General features: G+C 42.3%; 1 protein-coding gene across 5 annotated transcripts in view; it reads left to right on the top strand.

Moving 5' to 3' along the window:
* Window positions 1–25,903, top strand: part of drosha (drosha ribonuclease III) — a 143,242-nt gene that overhangs the window by 95,478 nt on the left and 21,861 nt on the right. For 3 of the 5 annotated variants that reach the window (XM_063483680.1, XM_063483679.1, XM_063483681.1), the window contains 5 exons: window positions 3,854–3,898; window positions 9,820–9,977; window positions 18,936–19,041; window positions 20,195–20,336; window positions 25,238–25,320. In XM_063483680.1, coding sequence (XP_063339750.1) covers window positions 3,854–3,898; window positions 9,820–9,977; window positions 18,936–19,041; window positions 20,195–20,336; window positions 25,238–25,320 — 534 coding nt within the window. The other 2 variants (XM_063483683.1, XM_063483682.1) reach the window with 2 other exon arrangements.

The following is a 25,903-nucleotide window of genomic DNA, read 5'->3' on the forward strand; positions in this document are numbered from 1 at the left end:
ATCAAAATGACAAAATGACTTGCTTTTATAAGAGATTATAACCAGAATGCAATTGCCATCAGAGTCAGACCACGATTCTTTGGAGACAAGTTGCCTCCCGCTGGGAGACCTCTTGTGATAAATAACCTGCTACTAGCTAAAACATCATCACCGTATGATGGATCTTGCCTGTTTGCTTAGTTGAATCCAGGTGGTGATGCAGAGGTGGGTTACCATGGTTCGGGATAACTGGGTTAAAGCTGAGTCCAACAAAAGGAAGATCAGAGAGATCATTTTTTCCAAATTGCCCTTTATTTTGCATCTATTTTCAAATGTCATTATAGGTAGGTCAGTGACATTCGAATAAACATGTTTGCATGTGTTTTCCCCCTCCTGTTTGTAGCAGCAGTTATATCCTCCAAATGGTTGTGATTCAGCTGCTGTACATGATGATTTGTGCCCCTAGTAATTATACCTTCCTTACACTGGGAGAGAGAGTGTTTGTGTGTAGGGGGGGAAAAAATGCTGTTGTTATTCTTAAATCCCCACTCGATGCTGGCTTAATCATTGTCTGACTTGTCTTTGGAATGGCTGTAATTGAAACATTAGCTGTTCGGGTCTATATACAGCATGTGGGCGGATCGCGAGCGCCTTGTGGATGGATTTTAATCATAAGCCTCGATCTCAAGCCGAACCGACTCGTGTACTTCACTTCTCCCTTTGTTTTGATGTATTTATTTATTTATTTCAAGTGTCATGTTCTCCCTTCTTGTCCTTTTCATTCTCATTTCCCCTATGCCGCTTTACATGCGTCGGCCTAGGCGAATCACTTTTATGTGTTTTAAAGCAAATTGTGCATCTGCAAAAGAAGTGTGAAAGCAATCAATCCATTAGCCGGCGCTATCCACGCTCTTTTAACAACCGACGACACGTGCATTCGGAAGCAAGCTCGGTGTCGACTTGATAGGCGCTGTGTACTTAGTGCTCCTCCACCCAGCTCGCAGGCTAAGAAAAAAAGGACAAGCAACCAAAAGGAAGCATTTACTCAAACGTATTGACCACTTTTCATGAATTTTTCATCGGCTGCTCAAGGCGATGGGTTGCCAGCTGGGTGCGTTGAGAAGATGAGGCGCCCATTCGATGCTGCTGACCACACACAACCCCACCCCCCATCCCCCGTGGGCTAGCACCGCATTTTAAAGGTTTATCTCCTTGAACCTTTTAAACACCTGAGTGATACTGTACTTTAGAGGCCCTCTCCACATCTCTATCACCGCTATGACTCACCCAACATTAGACTCTAGGCCTAAAACTGCCTCCGGCTGGCGTTGTCCTTGGCAACAACTTGAGAGCCACGACTTATTCTCTCTCTCTCTCTCTTTGTGCTGTGTATATTTCAGCCTTGGTCTCTCTACTATTCGATCTTGTGTGGTTACCTCAGAGTAGGGTTGAGGAAACATGTTGATCTTGCACATATTTCTCTCCACAGGCAGGGTGGGCAAAAGTCCATGCGCTGCTAGTATGCGTCTCCAGAGGAAACGCTCCTCTAAAAGCTAAATCCCACCAATACTCCACCCGCAAACACCTCTCACCTTCGGCTCAAATCCACATCACAACCCACCCTTTTACAAGCACCACCTTACTTGACTGTGTAAGGTCGATATGCAGACTTCTGGGTCTGTAAATTATCTATTTTCTTTCACCATTGCTCACTGATGGCACCTGAAAGCACTTGGACATGGAGTTTTCTACATAGAGCGCAACTAGAGTCACCGCCTTATCAGCGCATCATCGTCGAGCGTTACATTTAATCTTAATATTGACAAACTACAACACAATCTTTGGATATCAGTGGAGTGAGCTGTCAAGGCTAAAAGAGAAGGTCACATGGTACATTTTCACAGGACCTGTCATTTCCTTTGTACACATTATCTTGTCAACTCAAAATATGCACAAGTTGAGACATAAGCTGCTCGATGCATTATTTTTAAGCTTTACTTTCATATTATTCTACAGTTAAGTTTAAAATTAAACTCTTATAGTCTGCTATGCTGTGTTATTGGAGATAAAACTACCCAGCAGTGTTTAGGTAATTAAACTTGTCTCCTGTTGCATCATTAAAGTGACATACATAATTAATAATCAGTGACAATGACGCATCAATAATTATGTTCCAGTAACGCATATAAATATCTTTTTAGTGCCATTAGCCTCGGTGACAACACCCATTGGTTTTGGACTCCACATTTTGAAGCTTCAGTGTTAGCATTTGCTGATTTTTAATTGTTTTAGAGTCAGATGTTACTTTATGTGGATGAAAGACTAAACTGCTAATTTATCAGTTGACATTAGCTGACTTTCATAAAGTACAAGGGTGGATCACACAGTCACACACATAGACTAATTACTAATTAAGTAGAACAGTGGTCCCCAACCCCCGGGCCACGGATCGGTACCGTGAGTCATTTGGTACCGGGCCGCGAGAGTTGAGGCTCGGGTGTGAAATTTATGGTTTTCAGGGTTTTTATCGTTAACTCGGTTTGCCTGGGTCTTTTCCCGTGTTGTAGTTGCGTGTCTTATTTTGAAAGAAATATTTACGTGTTACTATAGCGACCAGAGAGGATTAAGGGGCAGAGAGGAGGATGTTACTCTCAATTCTTTTTGGCACATTTCAGGAGGACGCTGCTAATAAAGTTACAGAATTACACAGTGAATTCGCATTTATTACTACATTTACCAAATACCACAGTTTTTGTCTTGGTCGTATCATTTTGTTTTGCTGTATTTATCCGCGACACATTAAAGGCCGGTCCGTGAAAATATTGTCTGACGTTAAACCGGTCCGTGGCGCAAAAAAGGTTGGGGACCGCTGAAGGAGAACGCTAATAAAGCTCTAGAATTTCACCAAAACTGAAGCAAGAACTTCTAGGTTGATCTGCACCAGATAGAAGGCGATAATATTACTCACGTAGTCCATTAAAACACTCCAAAAGGCTCCAACAGCACGCACACACAAAACACACACAGTGAAGCACTCCAGTTTAATGACTAAAAATGAGTAATAAAAATAATTATCCCCAGAGCTCTTACAAGGTGGATTATTGAACCTTTAAACTGTATTTTGTACCAGGTTGTAAACGTGGTTTTTAATATGTGTGTGTATGTTGACACACATTTGGAGAGAGCCTCTAGTGGCCACTAGAGTGACTGTCTGTTTTTGCCACTTTGCGTTGACTTCATTGGAGGTTACTCTTAATAATGCTAATAGCGCTAATAATTCCTACATATGAACTGATTTGTCAGCGTCACGTTTCAGAGGGAGTCTCTTCCTCGTTAGGCACACTCACTGCTTTGGAAAGCAAGTGGCTTTTATAGACAACTCACTCTCTGACTCATTTCCTGTGCATCTGTCCAAATCAGGTGGTTTACAACACTCTGTTTCTCTTAGCAAACAAAGTCCACACATACACGTGCGCACATGGGCTTGAAAATATTCAAGTTCAAGTGCTACATCACAGAAAATGCAAGGTAAAATTCAACAAAAGAAGTAGTTGCAGAAAACTCGTTTGAAGGTTGGGTTCCTATTCACAGTGAAGGAAAGCAGTGTGAGAGGTAGTATTTTGTGCCGGGAAGCTTTGGTTGGTTTTGAACATTACAAATCTGAAGCCGAAATAACCCTTTATCTATAAAGAATGCGCTGTTTTTGAATATTCGTTTTGGGTTCTTTTGCTACTTTTAATGATTCGCTGTGTTTATTTGTAGTGTTAATGAATTATATTCATTAACAGGATGACCCTCATGCCAAGGGGAAATGCACTAATTTCTTCCCTCTGACTCTTCATCTCTGTTCCCTTCTCTGTTTCTGTCTTCACAGGATCTGCGGGAGGTCTGGCTCAACTACCCACCACACCCCCTGCAGGTTAGGAGAGATATGTTTTATTATTGATGTTTATTTTGTCTGGGTACCTCTCATTAAAACTCACCTCACCCCCAAGACACAAAAGCCTTCGCGAATCTTTGAAGTTTTCCCATCTAAATGTGCGTGTTATTTTTCTTCTTCTTCTCGTGTGTGTCGGTAACAGAGGTGGGCAAGCTGTTAGGTATTTTGCCTGAGGCTGACTGAGCTCTTTATGGCTGTCACAAGGCTCCCAGTAGCCTTCCACTAGTTTCTATTGTTCTGTTCCCTTGTCTCGATGCTCTCCATTTTGGTCGAGACCCTAATCCGCTTTTTCACTTACTCAGTCTCTCTTGCCTTTTCTCTTTGCCACATCATCCCCCCGTTTCCCCCCTCCGCATCCTTTCTCCATCATCCGTCTCTTCAGTCTCTCTCCGTTCTGCTGCTCTTTGCTTTGCATGATCTGCCCAGAAACATTGAACATGTCAACAGTGTTTGTTTGAAATTAGGATTTGGAAGAAGAGATCAAAGATGCCATAACAGGATTACAGTCCCGAATCACATGGGGCCTCCAGGGACCGTCAGGCATCCTTCTCTCTGATGTGTTTGCGAGGAGAAAGTGTTTCTTTGTGTGTATGCCGAGTCGTCTTTAAGCGCTTTATTCTCTTCATCTCGCTGCGTATGTACATTTTTACACATCCTGCTTTTGCCCCCCCAAAAAATAACATTGTGCTTTTTTGTTTACCTACAACATATGTTTGGGTTTTTTTTATATCTTAGCCTCCTCAACCCTGTATTTGTTATCCCCAAGATCCACAGAGAGCCTGGATGTTTTTTGTTGAGCTTGTTCAGTGCTCAGACTAAACCCACTGTGTACCCAGCAGCCTGTTTTCCTGGTGAGCTGCACAGGCGGTGGCAGCAGTTACTGTGGGCAGGGTGGAGCTCTTGGGTCAGTCCTGCTATGGCTCTGTGGTTCGGTTGGTTCCTCCAAAGTGTGCATGAGTAGTCATACAGCCTCATTACCACACACTGTGCATTGCAGAGGTTTCCTCTGGGTGGTCCTCTGCCAGTGGGATAAGACCTGACTAAATTGTGTCAGCCTCTCGGTAGCTTGAAAGCACCCTGAACCGTGATGTGATCTAAGCTGTATTTACCCTTTAATTGTTTATGTATTTAAGTATATAATCTTGGACTTGGAACATTAGGCCTCATTCTCAAATATGTGCAGAAAGTTCTCACCCTGAGGAAAAATTTATATCACCGCGAGCATTTAAAGCTACAATCGCCCATGCCGAGAGACGTGCTGGCAACCCCATCAACGAGTGGTCCCCAGGGACAAATGTTGACGAGCGGTTGTTGCAGTTTGCTGGCAGTAACTGTAAAGCTCAAGCTTCAGTTACGCAGTTCAATACAAACAACAGGTGACCACAGCAATCTGACCTGGACATGGCCAGGAACCTCCAGCCAACATGTTGGGAAATACTCATTGTTCCCTAGTGATTTGAGGTTGCCTGGAGGTTGCCGATTGGTCTGTAGCCTTGAAGTGAATCATGGAGAAACAAGTGATGTTCTAAGAGAGAAGTATGCACTCTTAAAGCAAGAATGTAGGAGAATTTCCATCAGAAGAAGCTGGAAAAGAAGTGTCAGAATCAGAAGACGAAGAAAAGGCGCATCTTTGCAAGAGTGACCTGTGCTGATACAGGTAGCATTAACCTTTCTGGAGAACATGCAAACTCCACGCAGAAAAGCTCTAACCAAAAATGTAATGCAGGACGCTCCTGCTGTGAGGCTTCCTTGCTAACCACTGAGCCATCATCCTGGCCTTTCTAAAGCATTTTCTTTTGGAAAAACATTGATTTAAATAAATAAATGCTTGAGCTGAGATAATGGAGGTGATGAATGTTGTTTACCCTGAGACATGGACTATGACTCCAGTTAAAAAAGAAGAGGAGAAAATAAGCAAATTTTGAGCCTAGCAGAAGACGAATATTTGAAAGCAGGCTTTGAGAAAAAGAAGGAAGTACTAAAAAAATGCGAGTTTAATGACATTTCTAGATTTTTTTTTATATATATTTTTTGGTCTTTTAAAATGTTATTTTAATTAAACCTTTATTTAACCAGGACGTCCCTTGAGATTTAAATCTATTTTGGTGTCATAGGCCAGTCCAGGCGTGTTGGTACCACCTCTGAGGTGACAGCCCCACTAGGGGTTAAATTACCTTCTCATCAGCACTGATGAAAGTTAAAATCTCTTCAAGAACCTAAAAGAAGTCCTGTCGCCTTTGACCGAAGCACACGACCGTCATGACCTGAGTGACTGACTACCTACACAGACATGTTCGTGCTCTCTGTTTCTAAATGAGGCTCTATTGCCTAAATCTGCTGTTGAAAGGTAACAAGGTGTGCCAGCCTCCCCCCCGACCAAGAGGGGGATGACAGGGCAGAGATGAGAGAAGCTACCTTAATGAGGTTTGAGGCGACGGTGATGGCAGCTGGAGGTGGTGTGTGTAATTGTGCGTACACAGATCTTTGTCATAGACGCATACACTACCCTGCAGCAGCCTCACCCTACAGAATGCTGCGGATCACTCTCCGCTCCTTCCCTTTTCCTTGATTCACACCAGCACATCATCACCCCCAGCTCTCCAGAATAATTTACCAGAACATCATTTACACTGAGTTTGGATTGCCAAATTTCTCCTTTAGTTTATTGAGGAGATACATGAGAGTCTGGATTTTTTATTTTATTTTATTCTTTATTTTTTTGGCCTCAGAAGACCTGGGCTCTGATTCTGCTTTCTGTCTGGACTGAGCTGAAAGTGATGCTTTGAAGCCATTTCAAACATGTTTTTTTTCCCCCATCTTTTTTCAAAACTGCTGTTGATTCTTCTTTTTTTTCTCTCTCCTCTTCACTTCGTTTGAAGCCTTGCTGCTGGCCATTTCCCCTGAAGGATAAGCTTGCGCCGATGAGTGCTGAACTCGTCAGATGTCGTTAGTTGCGATGCATGACATTTACACGCCTTTCGTTAATTAACAGAAGGAGCAAAAAAGGCAGGAGTGAAATGTTTCTTAGGACACACTGGAAGATGGAACCATGACATTACCGGCAGCACTCCAATTAAAATACTGAGTTTAAAAATACATCTCTGCTCTGCGCAGCGGCTCGACATGGGAGACTTTGAGAGCGCTGTTTACTTGTCATTCCATCACGAAAACGCAGACAAAAGAAAGTGCTGGAAAATAAAGAAAGTGGCTATCTTGCCTCCGAGAGCCTTGCGTGTATTCTTTATTCTTATTTTCAGGGTACTTCGTAGTGTAAAATAGAGCAAACTAACAAGGTCAATTGAATGTGCATGCGTTCCCTTTGAATGTCCACGTCTCAATGTTTCTGTTTTCTGTGGAAAAGATGTATTGGTCAAGCTAACAGTTGCACCACGCAGAGACCAATTAGTTGATTCTAGCAGCCTAATTAATGCACCCATAAGGATATCTGTTGATTTAACAAACATGCATGCACACATTTTCTTTGCATATCATTTCTTCTTCTTTCTTCATATGTTCTTTGTAATGAGCACAGACAAGAGGAAATACTGTAGCTAAAGAGAGCCGCGTGTATTTGCTGGACCCATCTACCTCTGAACTCACCAAGCCCTGGAGCTAATGTTAAAAGCATAATCCATAGTGATTTACACAACTAAAACCTGCTTTTTCAAGTCTCATCACAGTCACAAGTATGCTCATATAACAAGCCAGCGCATTTACAGTACCACTGAGTCACCAGAGATATTAATTGACTGTGGGAATCATCAGATTTACAGAGAGTGGTGGGGAAAGGGAGCTGTTTGACTTAAAACGTAATGACTAAGAGATTCCATCTGCTCCAGATCATCTGAGTTTGTTTTGAGGCGGAGGAAAAACACACACTCTAAACAGGCCCTAAAGCAGCACATACTGCAGAGGTTCATCTCATTTACTGAATTTATCTGACACTCTTATGCAGAACGACTTCATTGAGCAAGTTTCTCTTTGGTGTGTTATTCAAGCATCCTTGAAGTGGTCTTGCTGGCTGTTACTAGATACATATTCAGGGCTGTGAGATATCCCAAAGCAAAGAGCACATTTTTAAAATTAATTACAAAACGTATATGCAAGGGCAAAAGAGTAGATTTAACAGCGAAAGCAATTAGGCGCATCAAACGCGAGCACATTATTCATAGCTACGTATCAAATTTTATTCAGAAAATTTCATATTTATTTCTTTATGTATTTATGCCCAGAAGTTGGGAAATTCCTACAGTACATTAGCCAAAATGTTAAAAATAACCCATAATGAAGTGAGTTAAATAAAGAGCAGCTCAATAAAATGAATGCAGTGCGTCAAAATATTGATTTAAATGGAGTAAATGAAGTATCAAAAAATAAAACAGGTCAACAATGGTAATAAAATACCTTGTAAAAAAAAGATAAATATAATACATAAGTAACTCAAAAGGTAAGAAAGTGCTGGATAGAAATAAGCAAAAATATAAATAAAGTACAACAAAACAATGTAAAAAATTTAATATATATTACTCAAGAAATTCAATAACACTGAAAATACTTAACATTATTTATACAATACTTAAAAACAAGTTGAAAACAAACCTGCCAATAGAGCTACACTGCTTGTATTTTCTGTCAAATACACTCAATGGCCACTTTGTTAGGGACACCTTCCTAATGTCGGGTTTTTTGCCTGATAATAGATTTAACCGGGGGCTAGAATCATTTCCATCCATGATGTCATACTCCTGTTCCACCACATCACAAAGGTGGTGCACTCCTGGATTAAGATCCGGTGACTGTGGAGGGCATTTAAATACATCGTTGTGTTCAAGAAACCAGTTTGAGATGATTTCAGCTTCGTGATCTTATCCTGCTGGAAGCAACTTTCAGAAGATGGGTGCACTGTGGGCAAAACCCTAACCCTACCCTCTCGACGACGATAATCATATCAGACCACGTTTGCAGCGTTAGAAGACAGGAGTTGAACCTGGTTGGCTGCTGAGTGTATATCCTGTTACAGTGGTGGATGTTCATATCAAACACAGTCACCCTAACTCTGTGTGATGTCAGCGTGAGAGAATTTGGGCATCTCTGGCTCAAAGCTGTGCCCACGTGTTCAAACCTTATATTTTTAATGGGATGAAGATCAGAAGGTTAAATCAGATCTTAAGGGTCTGGTTTATAATAAATTAGGCTTATTTTAAACCGTGAATCATGCTAAGCTACTATAGTAGTTGCTAGTAGTCCAGGAAAAAAGGTATAATAGAAAATTAATGCAATGCATCCATCTGCTAGAGCAACAGTGAGGTGCAGCACTTACAGAGTTTAGGTCAGGGGTGTGTGCAGGGGATTCAGGTTCTTCCTCTTCAAACAAAACACTGAAAGAAAAACAACAAAAACACACGGACTGTGGTTTTGTGTTTGAGGATATGTTATTATGTAGAAGCAAAGGAGGGTCTTTCCCAAACTGTTAGCACACTGGAAGCAGTCTGTAATTTAGCATAATCACTGTTCGCTCTAGCACTAAGCTCTCTCTTTACCTGGTCTAAGGACTTGCCAAAAAGTAAACACTGAAAAATTGCTACTCGCTAAATGTTGACTCTGGCTAGTCTCAAATCTATAAAAGATGAGTAGGAGTGTGTTCGGGTACAAATATTGAACAGTGATCCGGCATACGTACGTAGCCTTGGAAGGGTCAAAACAGACCAAGTGCTGGAACTCACTGATAAATAGACGTCTTGTTTATTGTTGCCACAGCCATCATCTTAAACAGGAACAACAGATATCAGCGAGTGCTGGCATTCTGTCTGTTTTCGTTATATCTATAATGACCAGAGCTCTTTCAGGGCCCCATATCTCGTCAGCAAACCTCCTTTGTTGCCATCTTTGTCCTTTTCCAGGTACAGGAGCCGCAGACAGACAGGCAGCTGATTGAGACGTCGCCGGTCCTCCAAAAACTGACCCAATTCGAGGAGTCTATCGGAGTTTTGTTCACACATGTGCGCCTGCTGGCCAGAGCCTTCACCTTAAGGACCGTGGGCTTTAACCACCTCACCCTGTAAGTACCTTCGCTGTTTGTTTGTGGATAATAGAGTTACGGCCAATTAAAATGCAAAGTGTGGCGCTAGCAGGCCAGATGCAATTTGCAGGGATGTTGCAGAAATAGCCAGACTTTGATCTGCCGCTCCCTTCAGAGGTGATGAGGCATGATGCATTATAATGTATAATATAATCTGAAATGCTGGGAGTTTTATATGTTGAGCATTTTAAATTGTTGTATCTGTTGTGAATGCGGCAGCCGCCTCCTCCCACATCATCATTATGTTTACCCCCTGCAGCTTATACATGTTCTTGCCGTCACTAAAGCTGCTTCTGTACCAAATGATGTCTTGAATGTCATGTTCAAAGTACCTTAGTGAAAGATGGCTTTTTTTTTTTTGTTTGTTTGTTGGCACAAAGCCTAATCCGAGGGTTTCACAGCCAAGAGTGAGGCCCAGGGGACTGTGAGGTCCTCGTGTTTGTAGTCTGTGGTACCTGTGAGGCCATAACCCTGCTGTCACATGGGAAAAAGGAGGTTTGATTCATGTCTTATTTCACTGTCCACCCTGTGAACTCCTGGATTCTCATTTAAAACTTTTTGCTTGTCCTTATTTACTTTGTCATATATATTTATATATGTATAACACTGTTACACAAAAGACCCTTTTTCAGAAGGTAATTTGTTTACTCAACCATTTCAGGTTTTTGAAACCGAAACAAAATTGAGGCTGAATCTGAGAAACTAAGGGACACCTTGTCCTTTGCTCCTTCTCCAGCTGGGCAAATAGATTCTAATTTTATTTTCACTTCCAGTATAAATGAAACAAAATAATCTGGAAAAAGTTGTTGTTTTCCTTGGGTTTCCTGTACAGCGATGCGTTTTTCCTCAGACTCTGGATTTCCTGATTCTGTGAAAACATTGAAAAAACTGACCGAAGCTGTTTGTGTCTCTCAGGCTTTCAGTAACACGTGACAGTGGGCTCTCAGCCTGGGCTTTATGTCGCTTAAACTGAGGCCGCCTATTTGCATTAGACCGACATCTCGTGATGGAGGCAGGCCGGTTGGGACTTGAGGTTGCTTTTATGAGACTTTATATGAGGCTTTATAGTCAAACACACTCCCTGATTAAACCCTAACTTTCTACACTCCACCACCTCTACCTTTTTTATTTCATTTAATTAGATTTTTTTTAATTGAAGTATTCTGTTGGAAAAAAAAAGTTGTATAAAGGGACATTTAACCAAAATAATCATGATTATGATTTTTTGAGAGTGGCTGCGCCGCCCCACAGTTTGAGAACCAGTGCCCCGTCGCCTGGGTCTTTTGCCAGGTTGTTACTGTTGCAGTCTTCTAGATCATTCAGCTGCTTCCTTAGAGAGGATCTCGTCCCATGGTTGGATGCACTTCAGCTCCAGCACTGCAGCTGGCGTCAGTTGTCCTCCTCCTGCTCTGCTCTCCACTGTGGACTAGTTAACAGAATCTGCTGCAGGTGGAGATCAGGTTCAGAGAACGCAGGCTTAAGGCACACTTCTGAATTGGCTTTGCAGTCTAATAGTCAATTTCGCTTTGGAAGGTTCCTAACTGGGTGAAGTGATCCGGAAGTGTCTGCGTGGCAGTCGTAAAAGCTGGGTGAATTCTCCTGGATAAGTTATGGATGGAGGGAATTTGACTTTGGTCATGGGAATCTTAAAGGAAAGGAGTTACATTGGATCATCTCTCGAGCTAGAAAGAATAAGAACACATTACTTTGTAGGCTGTGTGCTGGACACACAGGTAAGGGGATTAATGTGAGAACAGTTGGATTCTCTGATAACCGAGTTTCTCTTTTCCTGAGTTCTCAAAAATTCTCCTTCCTACCTTTCCGTAGCCTCGTGACAGTTTCCTTTGAGATACGAGAGAAATTGAGAAAAGGAGATAGGGTGTCATTTTTGAACTATTTGCTCGTGCTCCATGTTTCAGGCACACATACTTGACTTTAAACACAACAGTCCCACCCACCTGCTGTTCAAGCTTAGTGGCAGCCAATCAGAAGAAAGTTGCATTTAAAAAAAAAAAGGTTAAAATGGCTTAAATGGTTAAGATTATTTAACTCTATGAATGTTGCAGGGTTCAAACACAACATATAGAGCTAAACATGAGCATTAAACTACATACAATAAAACATAGACAGTAATTCTAAGGTGTATGTTTGCTTTTTTTCCCCCTTTTTCTATTAATTACAGTGTTTCACTGCAGTGCTGCTGTGATTTATCACTGACATTGGAACACTGGAATATTTTTTTTCCGCCTCTGTTTTGACATTTGTTCAATAGTCAGTAAAGTTACAAACTTCTACAAGGACGACTTAAAAATTGATCGGGAAGAGAGAGGCCGGGTCTGCCCGAAACAAACACGTCGTTATTGTGTAGCTGCGGTGTACCCACCGCTCGTTTGCTCGTCACATGAAAGGCTGAAAAGATTGCAATTTTCATAGCAAAATGTTTCCGCTAATGAGACCGTTCACTCCAATTTGAGGTGTTTCTGAGTCAGACTATGAGAGGGTTATTTGCAACTGAAGCTTAACTCACTTCTGAGCTCCACCAAACAACGCAATAGTGAGTTTGACAGCTAAAGCAAATTAGCCTTGGCAGCACACCTCTGATATCTTATTGGCAGGCTGCACTCTGTAATTGCTTGCTTAGATTTGGACTAGGACATTGCTCTGTGTGCGTGTGTGAGTGTGCATGTGTGTATTACATCCACGCACACACACACACTGCTGTGCATGTTCTAATCCATCACTTAAATGTCAAATATCTCTCCAGCCAGGGTCACTAAAGTTGATTAGAGGTCCTGAGGTTTGTCTCCTACTACGCTTCACTTTAAGGACTTTCCAACTCAAGGTTGATCCCGATTATATTTTCCAATATGGTGACATCACGTTTAAAAACAAATAAATAAATAAAAAATGCAGATCTGGCAATTTAAACTAATGTATTCTTTATTTTTCTGAATTGTATTGTTGCTTTTCCTGGAGCAAAAACGAACAAATTAATATATTTTCAGGGTAATTTATGTTCAGTAGCTCATTAGTAGCCAAAGGCATGTTGACCTAAATAGAGCCGACTGACTTGAAAGCTGGAACTGAGCAATGGCTGCCCATAAGGACCAAAGGTTATACCAAAGTGGGTCAGGCTGTCGTGATAGAGACAAGAATAAGGTCAGAAAATGGAAAGGAGGGTCACGCGAAAAGGTAGGCCGAAGATGAAGAGACGGGAGTGACCCAGGAGAAACTGACCTAGAAGGAGAAGACAGTGCAAGATGCAGGGGTGGGAGCTGATGGTGTCTTGATGCGGCGGAGACCGGAGGCTAGCATCAGACAGCAGTAATGGAGAGCTGCGGCCCCCAGGCGATGAGCTTCCTGTCTCCTCTCACAGCGGAAGAGCTGGGTGTGTTGCAAGTATCTCACTGTTAGGGAAAAAGGATGAAACGGGGTCCGGCTTTTTCTTCATGTTCAGTGTTTGTTCAATGAGAGCACATTTCACTGTACAGCTTTGAAAGGAAGGCATTTGAAACATTTATATGTGCATTTATATTTTATACGGTAGTTTTAGGTTAAAATTGAAAGTTAAAGGAAATTAGTGAATGAAATATTTGTGATTCAGGCTGCTCTGAAAAGCAGAGTAATGTATAAAGTACAGAGAAGCTTCTTTGCCGCTTTATTCTCGGACCTCTAATCACTGCAGATTATCTAATAAAGGAGGCCTCTTATGCTGATTTCCAGTTTCACAGTTTTATTGTTGGACTTGGACAGCTTTGCATGATTCACAAATGCAATTTACAATATTTTATTAAAAATAATCTATAATAAACTCTCTGAAGCAAGCTGGTGCAGCTCCTGTCTGCCCTCCCATTAGACTAGCTTAGTTCTGATTGGCTGCCCTTCATAAACAAAAGATTCAGGTTGCTGTGCTCACAGCCGGAGCTGTGCACCAGAGATGACCATTTCAGGGATCTCATCGATGACGTACGGACCCAGGAGTAAACAAAGCTGACTGTTTAGAGCAGTCTGAATCCAGAACACCTTGTTCAACAAAAGCTTTGTTATTATCTTAAAAGCATTAATATCAACAGTAAACCAGAAAAAAAAGAAAAAGAAAACGGAGAAGAAACTCTCAGAATAACCAACCAAACACTGAGTGTTATCCATGAGTCAGTTACACAAAAGGACTACAGAGCTCTAAAAGGTTCTCCGAACTTTGTCAAATATTCTTTCAGGACTTGTGTTAAGGTTTGCAGCGTAACGTTTGACATCACTTGCCTTATCCAGTGGCTAACAACAAGTCTATGAGGGGTTTTCCCCTCCCAAAACAATGCTATGAGCTCTTTGGCATTTAAAAAAATGATTGAATTAACTGAAATAAGTCCTTATGTCACTCATACTTAAATATTTCTACTTTTATCTTCGACCAGTGTCGGTTTTAGTCAAAGGCACTGATGTTGCTGAGCCGGCCAGTACCTTCATTCTCTTCAATCCTTCATCAGATTGCTGATTTAACCGCTCCTGTTGTTTTTGCCGCCTCTCTCATAAGTTTATTTTGTTTTTTCAGTCTAATTAAGGCCTCGCCTCTTTAGACATATTTTAGATTTCCAGTTAAAAACTACCAAATCAACTGTGCAAATCTTTAATCTGGTTGATTTTTAATGGAAAAAGTTGAACAGCCCTTGCATGACCATAAAAGTGGTCGTCAGTCGAAGTATCCAGTTGCTTTTCAGTCTTAAGAAAATGGGGAGTGTGTCTAAAATTGGCTGTAATTTCTGCAATACTTTCCTTAAGCTCCTTGCATTAAAGCGGCACTTCAATCACATCTTGATTGCCTGGGTTAAAATGGTGGTGTGCACCGAGGCAACATGACCAAAATTGTGCCTTTACCCAAAAACTATGGACCTAAGTGTATGTTGATGTGGTTTTTACAAAACCTCTCAGCTTTAGATGCTTTGAGAAGTGTTGGGCTAATGTAAGCATTCACTGTGTATGTATGTGATGGATGTAAGCCAACGGGTAATAGGAATTTGCAGTTTACTTTAGTTTGAAAATAGAAATTAGAAAATAACATTGAGCAGTGACCACTCTTTAAGCAAATAGAATTCCACTTGCATGATCTCCTATAAAGAATTTCCTGACGCTGAGATTGAATAAGATGAGCTCAAATGATGCAAACTACACAGCTTTCAGCCTGTTTCATTACATAGTTTATTAAATAGTTTGTAAATTAAGCTTTTATATAAATCTAATTCCAGCTTCATTTTCTGTTCAGTGCAGCTTTGCTAGAAGAGACCCTGAGATTTCTTTCTGTCAGAGAGTCATTTTAAATTAAAACTGCTCTTTTCATGTGGTGCAAATGGTTTCCCCCCTTTTTTCCCGGTTGCCTAAAATCACTCAGTTTCCTTATGTTCGGAGTCCAAAGTGACCGCTCCAGTTTCCCCCAACTAAAGCAAAACTTTGTCAGAAGTAGTTGGCGATTACACATCTGAAGCTTACACAAGCATGCACATATGAAACAAGAACATTATTTCCCTAAAAAGAGAAAAATGGGCTTTAAAAATGGGCTTTAAAAATGGTGCGCTTGCCCCTTTTTGGAGCGGGCAGCCTGTCGCCGCCTCTTCAGAGGGCCTGTTAAAGGTGTTTTAGATCAAAGTCAAAGGCGGATAAAGACCTCGGCTCCACACTTTACTTCAATTTCCCCCACCTTACTGGAGCATTGTGCCTCTGCTGTTGAAGTGAATAAGGGATGGCTCTTTGTGCCGCTTCACACGGCGACGCATTCCTCTTTGACCTACTCTATCTCTTCTTTTTCCCCCCCATCTCTTGCCTTTTTTCCGTTTCATCTCTCACTGTCACTCCCCTCTTTGCCTTCCCGCTCTGCCTCCTATTGGATGTGAAATTAGCTCACACTACACCTTTTCAATCGTCTCCTATCCACCACATTCTTTCTGGCATCCCCGGTTTTACTCAGCTCTCAAACGGTATACGTGATAGATTTTGAGCCTTTTACCACACGTGTGCACATGGACAGTGCTGAGGTGCAGGATGAAAACTGACTGATCTCTGGTCTTTGTTCCCCTCCCCTTATCCCCCTGCTTTTCCCACCTCAGTTCTCCACGCTCTCATGAGCTGCAGCAGAGCCTTTTCATTAAGAAGCTCTGTGATTATTTTTAATGTGGAGTCTGCATTAGGCAGTGTCCCTTCACTCCTAATGAAGCTGGGCCTCGAATACACAGTGATATAAAAAAGTTCTTGGTGTATCAACTGTTCTGTGATCTTTGAGTGCGCAACAATTAAAATCAGTTTCTTCTTTCTCGTATTAAACATTTACATATTTAAGAGGAGTTTGAGTGACAAGTAAAATTAAAATAAAGAGTTACGAGGAAAATCGATTAAACCTGAAGACGGCAACATTATGCTGGTGTTGTAGTTTGTAGTTAGCACTCCCACTTCTTATGCTTCTACCATCATCAAGTCAAATAATAAAATAAATATCAATACACATAACAGCTAAAACAAAACAGCAGCAACAAAACTTTCACAGTGGACACAAAAGCAGTGTTTAGAACTGATTAAAAAACGGGTTTCTACGAGGCGGGTCCGGGCCCGGTCACCTTTCATTTTTAGGTAGGCCATTAGGAGAGACCCACTTGGGTGGATGACCTCAGTGGCGCGGAGGCAAAATATGGAGTTAAAAGATCTGCTGTTCTAGAAAAATCAGAAATGATATCAGATTTAAGTTTGGATGAGTTTCTCTCCTTGTGTACCCGTAGAGTGCTTCCAGCATGGCTGCTAATATTAACTCTCTTCCTGAAAGTAGTTTGTTTACTACTTGAATTTCACCACAGGCCTCCGAGAGCCTTTTCTGTTAAACTGACCAAACTTTCATGTCAAGGATCATCAGCGATGCTGGGATCTGGGTTTCTGGCTACAACTCAATAACCAAACAGCAGCCTTCAGTGTTCAAGCTCAAAGGAAATGCATTAAGTCTGGAGTGCAACCAAGAGCATGCTCACCATTTTGTTTGACATTCACGGGGTTGTGCACCGCGAAGTCGTGACCAAATCATTCCAAAATTCTACTTTAACATCCTGAAAACCACAAACCACCTGAACTGTTGGCACCAAGTGCACTGAAAGTGGTTTTTGTATGTTTTTTTTACATCCACAAAGTGAAATTAAAATTGTTTGGGCACACTGGATAAGGTCCCAGACACATTGAGTCACAAGCGCATGTGGTGACAAAACGACTTCCAGGGTGTGATTGGAAATTAACAGCCACGCTGGAAGGCTAGCTTGAAGGGGAGAAATTGAAATCACGTGTGGTCGTCACTTATTTTGTGGACATAACTTTATAATTATACCCCAAAGCCAACTACACAGGTGTAAAGGCTTAGCAAAAACTTCACCACTGTACGATCGTTTTTTTAAAAGGATGACACTTGATAATACTTTTCTAAATTAACTCTTTCAATCGGGAAAACTTGCTGCTTTTCTCTCTTTTACATGGTGATGCATTGAGTTTTAGAACTGTCGGTCCAGTTCAACAGTTCTAGTGTATATTTTTCATTGTAAATGGTAAATGGGCCGGTACTTATATAGTGCACTTTTACTCTACCTGAGCACTCAAAGCCGATTTCATCCATTCACACACGTTCGTGCAGCACTTTATTCCATGCCTTTGAGTGCTTTCTAACTATCTTGCGCACACACAAAGACACACAGACTCGGTATCTTGCCCAGGAACACTTTGATATATGTTCTGGAGGAGCCGAGGATTGAGCCACCGACCTTCCGATTGGCAGGCAGCCAGCTCTGCCTGCTGAACCACAGCCGCCCCGAGATAAACAATTGGTCAAAAGAACAAAGAAAAAACAAATGAAGACTTTAATCAAAAATCTAGACGGACACATTTCTGCTTAATATGCTTTAACTGCAGTTTCGCTCTGTTTTAACCTCAGATCTCTTTGGCGGCGGCTCATAAAAGGCAGAAGCGCTAAAAATTGGACAATAAACTTTGGCCTTTTTCTCTCTTTGATGTCAACCACCTCCTCATCTTCTCCCTCTGTATCTTCCTCTCTCATCTTCAGACTTCCCCTCCTGCATGGAGCTCTTAGCTATAGATGGATATGCGCTCTGCTGCTGAATATACCTCTCTGCTTGCATGGCGCTCGCTCACGCCCACCCTACCCTACGCTTCCTGCCTGCCTGGCATGGCACCAGCCCACATCTGCAATGCTAATCTATAATTCTGTTTAATTAATGACCATTACAGCAGCAACAGCAGTTGCGTACCCCCCCCCTCACACCCCTCTCGTCCTGCCCTGTCTAACACTGTGCGGGGAGTTACAGTATCCTCCCTGCCTTTCACTGGTAGTGGAGAAAGGCAGGAAGCTGATGTACAGTATCACAGTGCTGCCATGAGCTTTTTCTAGGAATTGTTGGAGGGTTAAAAGATGTTCTCTAAAGCTGTGCGCACAGTTGCTGCCTTTGTAGGCTTAGGATTTTGACAGGCTCTCCTGCAGGTGCACCAGAATTTTTTCTTTTCTTTCTTTTTTTTTCTTCTTACCTTTAAATTTGAATTGCAATCAAAGCTGAAGGATTTCTTCATAAGGGCCTGCTACTTCAGGCTGCTTCCGACTTGTCACACACCCTGTCAGTGCAGCTGTTCCCAGAGGCCACCCATGAAATGTACATCAGCCGACTTTGCCGTTTCTGTTAAAAGACTAAAAGCTCGGTAGATTTGTCGAGAGAGCGCGATGCCTTTCATGCCCCATTGATGTGTACATGAATGACCTCATGTGAAACGCTCCCTGTTCCCCCTTTTTTTTAACCCTCCTCCCATCCCACATATCGTTTCATTTCCCACATTATCCTTCGGTAACCTTGTGTTTTCTCTCCATGTCTCGCCTCTGTTTACCCCACTCGCTGTTCCTTTATTTTTCTTATCCAGGGGCCACAACCAGAGGATGGAGTTCCTGGGAGACTCCATCATGCAGCTGGTAGCCACAGAATATCTCTTCATCCACTTTCCTGACCACCATGAAGGACATTTAACAGTAAGATCAAATCACTTAAAACACTCCCCTAAGGCTGTTTTCCACCTGCAGCCATGTACCTCTCACATCTTTCTCTTTTACACCCGTGTTTGGTCTTTATTCCACCGTCTCCTGCCTTTTACATCATTTGAGGGGTGAGATTTCTTTCCCCACCTTCTTCCTTTCTCATAAATCTGTGATCTTCCTCTCTTTTTTTTGCCTTTTTGCTTCCACAGCTCTCTTCCACTCACCCCCCTCATGCTGTGCCTGTATGTTTACTGTACTCCTCGTGATGGGTATTGTCATGAGACGGAACTGTTCAGTGGTTTTCAGCAACACATCTTTGTTGGCACATTTTTGCAGAAGCTGTCAAGTGTCTGAAAAATAAAGTCGCGTGTGCGCGAACCTGCACGGCTTGTACCACAGGTACAAAGCAAATGATCACACTTTGAACACGCAAGTCCATTTTCCGACGGCGTCAAACAGCATTGCGGCGCCGTCTTTTTAGTCGAGCATCAGCACTTCTCTTCAGAGGACCCCACTGCTGGAGGCTGTAAGGATTGAGCTGGTCTAAAAACTGAATAAGAACCTCTGCAGTTATTTTTTTATTTTATTTTTTATGGATATTTCATGACGTAATTTTTGTAAAAGCATCCAGTGAGCTTTGGTTTAGAGACTGAAAGCTCCAGCAATGCCCAAGAGTCAAGATGGGGTACATCTGAAATGGATTTCAAATTGGGAGGAAGAAAAAGTGCCCATTCAACTAGTGCGTGTTTCTGTGGCTCCAATTGTGATTGCGTGTGTACTGTTAAGGAGGGCATATCACAGCAAGACACATTCAGTCATATTGCATTCCATTTGCTCTTTTCTACATCTTGTAGCTATATTTAAAGTGTTTTTGTTTTTCCTTTTAGGGACTTAAATGTACTTCAACCAATCTAACATGTTGTAAAGGCGCTCAGCTCCAAGTCACAATGCAATATTTAACAGACTAACGTGCAATCACCCTGAAACATTTATTCAGCGTAACCATGTCTGTCTTTGATGAATTATTTCATGTTTCCCTTCCATTTTGATGTTTCTGTGTACTTCTGCAGTGTGGATCTTTCTCTGGTGTTTCCAGTGTTCCGACAGGCGGACTTTAAAATGCGATCCTCTGTTTGTTCGCCCGCAGCTCCTCCGTAGCTCCCTGGTAAACAACCGCACGCAGGCCAAAGTGGCCGAGGAGCTGGGAATGCAGGAGTTCGCCATCACCAACGACAAAACCAAACGTCCAGTCGCGCTGCGGACCAAGACTCTGGCCGACTTGTTGGAGTGTAGGTTCTCAGCTCTTTGATTCATCTCTGCAAATCTAAAATGACTAGAAAGACCATCTTTATAGACTTTTATAGACCCCGACTCCTTTTCTTGTATGTCTCTCCAGAATGTGCAGTTTAAGATGGCAGCATGGTGTAACATTATTGATTTCTTTGTTCCCTCTGTGGTGGATGTCAAACAAAGTCACTTCTCTGCTTAAGAGGCTGGAAAATGCTCCCTGTGTGCCGCTGTAGTTTTTGTTTTGGGCTTTCTTAATCTTCCTGCTACAGCTGCTAGATTTTCTCATAATTAATGAGCTATTAATTGGCTTGTGGTTCTGCCAGCTTAATAAGACTTTTTTTTTTTACCAGTATGTGACTTCAGTATAATACATTTATGCAATATCGCTGGATTCATCAGAACTGCAGTCTGGATGGGTCATGGGAGTTTGACCACCAGGTCTACATGACGAGGCTTATGACCACACTCCCCAGGGACACCTGTGTGGTGTCCTCTGGGATTAAGTTTTTATACCCCATCAGGTCCTTGTATAACCCGAAGTTAGAGCCCTTTCTGGCATAAAGTCAAGCAAATTTTCAGTGAGTGTCAGGTTCCTCTAGGACTCCCCCTTATTTCCTATCCTGTTTGTGATATTCATGGACAGGATCAGCCCTGGGTAGGAGGGTTTCTATCTCGAGAACCTAAAAAAAAAAAAGCGTTCCTGTTTTGTTTTTTTTTGTTTGTTTTTTTTTGGGTTTTTTTCCCATTATCTTCATCAGAGCTTGGCCTTCAACCTTTAAATGCACTGGAATCTTTTGCAGCCAGGATGAGAGTCAGTATACCTGCAAATCTGAGGGCATGACTCTCTGCTGAAAAACAGTGGAATAGGCTTAAATATCCCATTGGACAGGCTTGGCCAACTCCAGGCCTCGAGGGCCGGTGCCCTGCAGGTTTTAGATCTCACCCTGGGTCTACACACCTGAATCAAATGATTAGTTCATTACCAGGACTCTGGAGAACTTCAAGACATGTTGAGGAGGTAATTTAGCCATTTAAATCAGCTGTGTTGGATCAAGGACACATCTAAAGCCTGTGGGACACCAGCCCTCGAGGCCTGGGATTGGACACCACTGCCATAGCAGGTCACAGTAGACGCACTTCTCTTTTCTGTTGAAAAGAGTCAGTTGAGGCGACTCAAGCTTCTGCTTAGGATGCCTCCTGTGCACTTCCCTTCAGAGCAGCAGTCCCAAACCCCCGGGCCATGGACCGGTTCTGGGCCATGGACCGGTTCTGGGCCATGAGAGTTGAGGCTCGGGTGTGAAATTTATGGTTTTCAGGGTTTTTATCATTATTATTTTTTATTGTTTTTATCGTTAACTCGGTTTGCCTGGGTCTTTTCCCGTGTGTTAGGAATAAATCTTTCTTCTTTTTTGGGGGTACCGGTTTTATTTTGTTGTATTTATCCGCGACACCTTAAAGTCTGGTCTGTGAAAATATTGTCAGACATAAACTGGTCCGTGGCACAAAAAAGGTTGGGGACTGCTGCTTTGGAGGATTTCTGGATGGACCCAAACCCACTGGAAATATTATATATTTCATCTGGCTTGGGAAAGTCTGGAAACTGTCGCTGAATGTCTGGATTACCCCACTTGGCCTGCTGCTGGGGTATAGGTGGGATGCAAAGCAGCTTAAATAGCACCAACAATATAAAGCCTTTTCCAGACATGGAGTTTGTAATATCACTGTGTTCTTCAGTCTGTTAGAGAGATGGCTTTCTGTCTCTTAGATATGGCTCACGACTTCATTCATACATATCCATAACAAGCCATATTACTTGCAGTATTATAGATAATAGTTTTCTTACCATGGCAGCTATTTTTGTGTTCTCTGCAATGTTTATGGGGCCACAGCTAAGCATAAAACAATCAGTGAATTGTCTAGTTGGATTTTTCTGCTCCTGCTTTAATAGACATTTTGGTATTTCTGGTTATTATCAGTGGCAGTGGGCAGTTAATCCCCACGATTTGAAACTGGATTCTGTGTGGAAATGACCAGAATGGGATACTGACATCACACATGACAGTGTGTCTCACGACTAAAGATTAAAGCGCTGAAAATACAGCCAATATATGTGCTTCAAAAGTGGTGGGTTTGTGCTTTTGTCTCTCTGCTGTTTACACAGAGAGTGAGTTTGTTTTTAATGATTAGCTAAACAGAAAAATAGAAATAACAAAGAAGTGAAAAATAATGTGCCCCAGGGCGCTGGCAGTGAGTAGGCAGCACCTGCCACTGTCATTCAAATCTATTTTAGTATGTATAAATTATAATAAGTATGAGTACAATATAATTAGTGTTGGACCACCTGTTTTTCATGATTTTGGTCATATTTGTGCAATTTAGTCTTGTTACTGTGGCTCTGGTGATAAGGACCTATGTTAATTTTACCTGCTATTTAAGGTGTAAACAGGGGTGCTGCCACAGTGAGGAGAGTTCAGTCCATCAGTGTGGCACTTCTGTTGTTCTGTCAAACTCATCAGGTAGAGTTTGTGGGTGGGAAGCCTGTCAGGGATCAGCCCGTGTCACCGGTGCTTTTGAGACTCTTTTCTGACAAGCGAATTAGAAATCCATGGCCCTTTTCTAGGCCGCTCTCCATCACAACCAGGAAACAGCCAACAAGCAACTAGGCAAATAAATCAGCCCATAGTAACTTATTGGAAACATGCCATTACTGTATGGGAAATATATGCTGGAGGCCATTAAGAAGCTGTCTCTCTGTGGTGCTCGATATTTTCGTCCGCTGCATTACACTGACAGATTTATTTTTTCACATGTAAAATGTAATTTTCTACATAAACATACTAAACCCGTATAATATAGTAGCATAAGTGCATATCATTAAACAGTAAGAGGATTGTTATTCTACCTGCAGCAACTTCAATTTGGTGGTGCGGCGCTGTTTTGGGGGACCGGACCTCCACAGACATCCATGTAAAACAGGAGCAGAGCATTAATGACAGTAGATGTGGTTCTTTAAATAGAGAACCTGGGGTGGAGGGTGGGTTGGGCATTGTGCTCCACAGTTCGATCAACCTATTGTCCCTCTGGACGATCGCTGATGACCGATAGCACCACCTGTGTGGGAGGCAGAGGAGGTTAACGTGTACCCATTATCCACCCTCCGTAGTGTACAGTGTGTGACCCAAACACAGAAAAACTCCACAGCACGCAGGGAAAAGAGTTTATTTCTCACTTCCAACATGAAGAGACACTTACATGTTGACATACTCTACGATAAATGATTTGGCTTTATTGTAATTAATTAACATAAGTGGACGGATGTCAGCCCAAACAGATAAAACAGTATGAAGTCATAACATCTGCACGGCACTTTACTTCTTTACTTTAGACCTATAGTTCTCCTAACTCATCCAGTCTGTTTTCTGTGTTTAAAATAGTTCATTCCTGTCTTCTCCGCTTTGCGTCATGATCTCCGCACACACAGCAGAATTTTCCACCCACAATAGCGCCCTGTGGGGGGGGAGTTAAGAAGATGAAATAAACAAAGGCCTCTGCAAGTGCACTAACATTAAGCTCTCGTTTAAAAATCAAGCCAGTAGTCAGAAATATACATGTCTGTCTTACAAGTTATAAATGAAGATGCCAAATGAAACGACAGTGAGGCAGATTCACTGTATTTTTAATTAAATTGATCGATAACTTTGATTATGGTTGATATCCGATACAGCCCTACTCAAGGGGGGTTGCTGAGCGGCTTGCACAGACAGGCCTGAGGAGCTTAAATAAAACACTTTACAAGCTGACGTGAGCTGGTGTTCAGATCAGCTTATCTGCGAGGGTTTGGCCCTTAATAAATTCCAGTATTGATTGGGCTGTAACAGATTCTTCTGACAGATCTCAAGTTTTTTTTCATCGCCTACCTATCACATATAAATGTCCCTCAACCCTCAAGCACCTAGGTGTACATCAAATCAGATAAATTAAGCTAGAGATAACATGAGCGCAGGGATTTGCATGCAGAGGGAGAACGGAAACACAGCTCATGTGAATTGGAGCAGACCTTTTGCGGTCCACATTAGGCCAACAGGGGGAGCAGGCAGGGACAGGAACTGTGATACAAAGGGAATAGAAAATGAACCATTCCAGTTTGGTAGATTAAATGAGGAAAAAAAGACTAAAAAGCACTAATGTTTTTCAGGCCAGCATTCAATAGACAGACCATAATGCACGAATCACAAAACAACACAGGGCTTCATATCATTTGCCTTTCAAATCATCCCTCAAAAGTTTGCAGCGGAGCAGAGTTGATGACACGGGAAGAGGACGAGGGGCAGCGCTGGAGATGAGTGCAGCTCTTCTGTATATGAACAGTTGTGCCCTGCAGCTACAGCGGGCCCTCACTGGCCTCCTGAAATATATTACCTATTATTTCTCTCTCATGTCCCACTGTCTTAGTCACAGGGATGAGTGAATGCAGTGGCATCTAATGGAAGGGGAAAACAAAGGGACAGCCATGAGATGAAGATGACACCCAGCACCTTCTGCTTACATTTCGTATCTTTTTTTTGTTCTCAGAGCAGTTAGGCCGCCAGTTATTTATTCAGCTTGACATACAATTTTATCTTATATATGACATGTTTCTCTGAACTCTGTGTGGCCCTTGTAGTTCCAATTTCCTGTGTGATAGAAAAGGACAGGCGGCTACAGAGCCATCTTTTCCAATTGTTAACATTAACATCACGTCCCTCGCCGAGGGAGGCCGCTGCTCAGGTCTCTCTTCTGGTCTTTGTTAATGTTTTATTTACTACAGAAGCAGAAATGGAGCTGATTGTTAAACAAAGCAAAGCATCCGCCTCCTTTTTTTCTGGTTTAAAAAGGCGTTCTTTCTTTTTTGTTTTCGCAGCTTTCATCGCAGCTCTCTACATTGATAAAGACCTGGAGTACGTGCACACATTCATGAACGTCTGCTTTTTCCCTCGACTGAAGGTGAGTCCCTATTGATAGCCGTTCACCGCTCGCACCTGATCAATGAGCTGCTGAGCCAAGCACCTAAGAGAGAGACGGAGAACGAGTGAACCGGGGGGAGATGAGGAGGAGGGGAGCTAATGGCAGGGCCCTAATGGCACTAGCATCGACGTGAGGCCTGAAGTGGTGCTTGGCTTTTGAATGCCTCTCACAATGGCGGCTTGGGTGGCTATTTTAGTCATCTTTAATGGGAATCTCAACGGCGTTGGGATGCATGCATTGGCTTGTTAATGTTAGTCGTCTGTGTTTTTCTATTGATCCGAGAAGTGCTTGAAGTTGCTGACGGTATCCACTTCTGGAGTGTTGCGAGAGCTGAATAAGTAGGCTTCAGTCAAAACTTCAATGGCAAGATGCGCGTTAGGAAGGACGGGCATTATATCCTTAAGTGCTCAAGTCTAAGTTTAGATAGAAGAGCCCCGTTTTTCCCTTTATTACCGCTGCTGCAGTGAAAAGACACAAACTGAAACCGGGCGTCCGTACACACACGCGTGCTCGTGTACGAGTTTCCCACACAGCGCGGACCTCTCCGTGTGAAGCTGCTGCA

This window comes from Pelmatolapia mariae, linkage group LG9 (assembly GCF_036321145.2).
Source record: "Pelmatolapia mariae isolate MD_Pm_ZW linkage group LG9, Pm_UMD_F_2, whole genome shotgun sequence".
In the NCBI taxonomy this organism is placed as follows: Eukaryota; Metazoa; Chordata; class Actinopteri; order Cichliformes; family Cichlidae; genus Pelmatolapia; species Pelmatolapia mariae.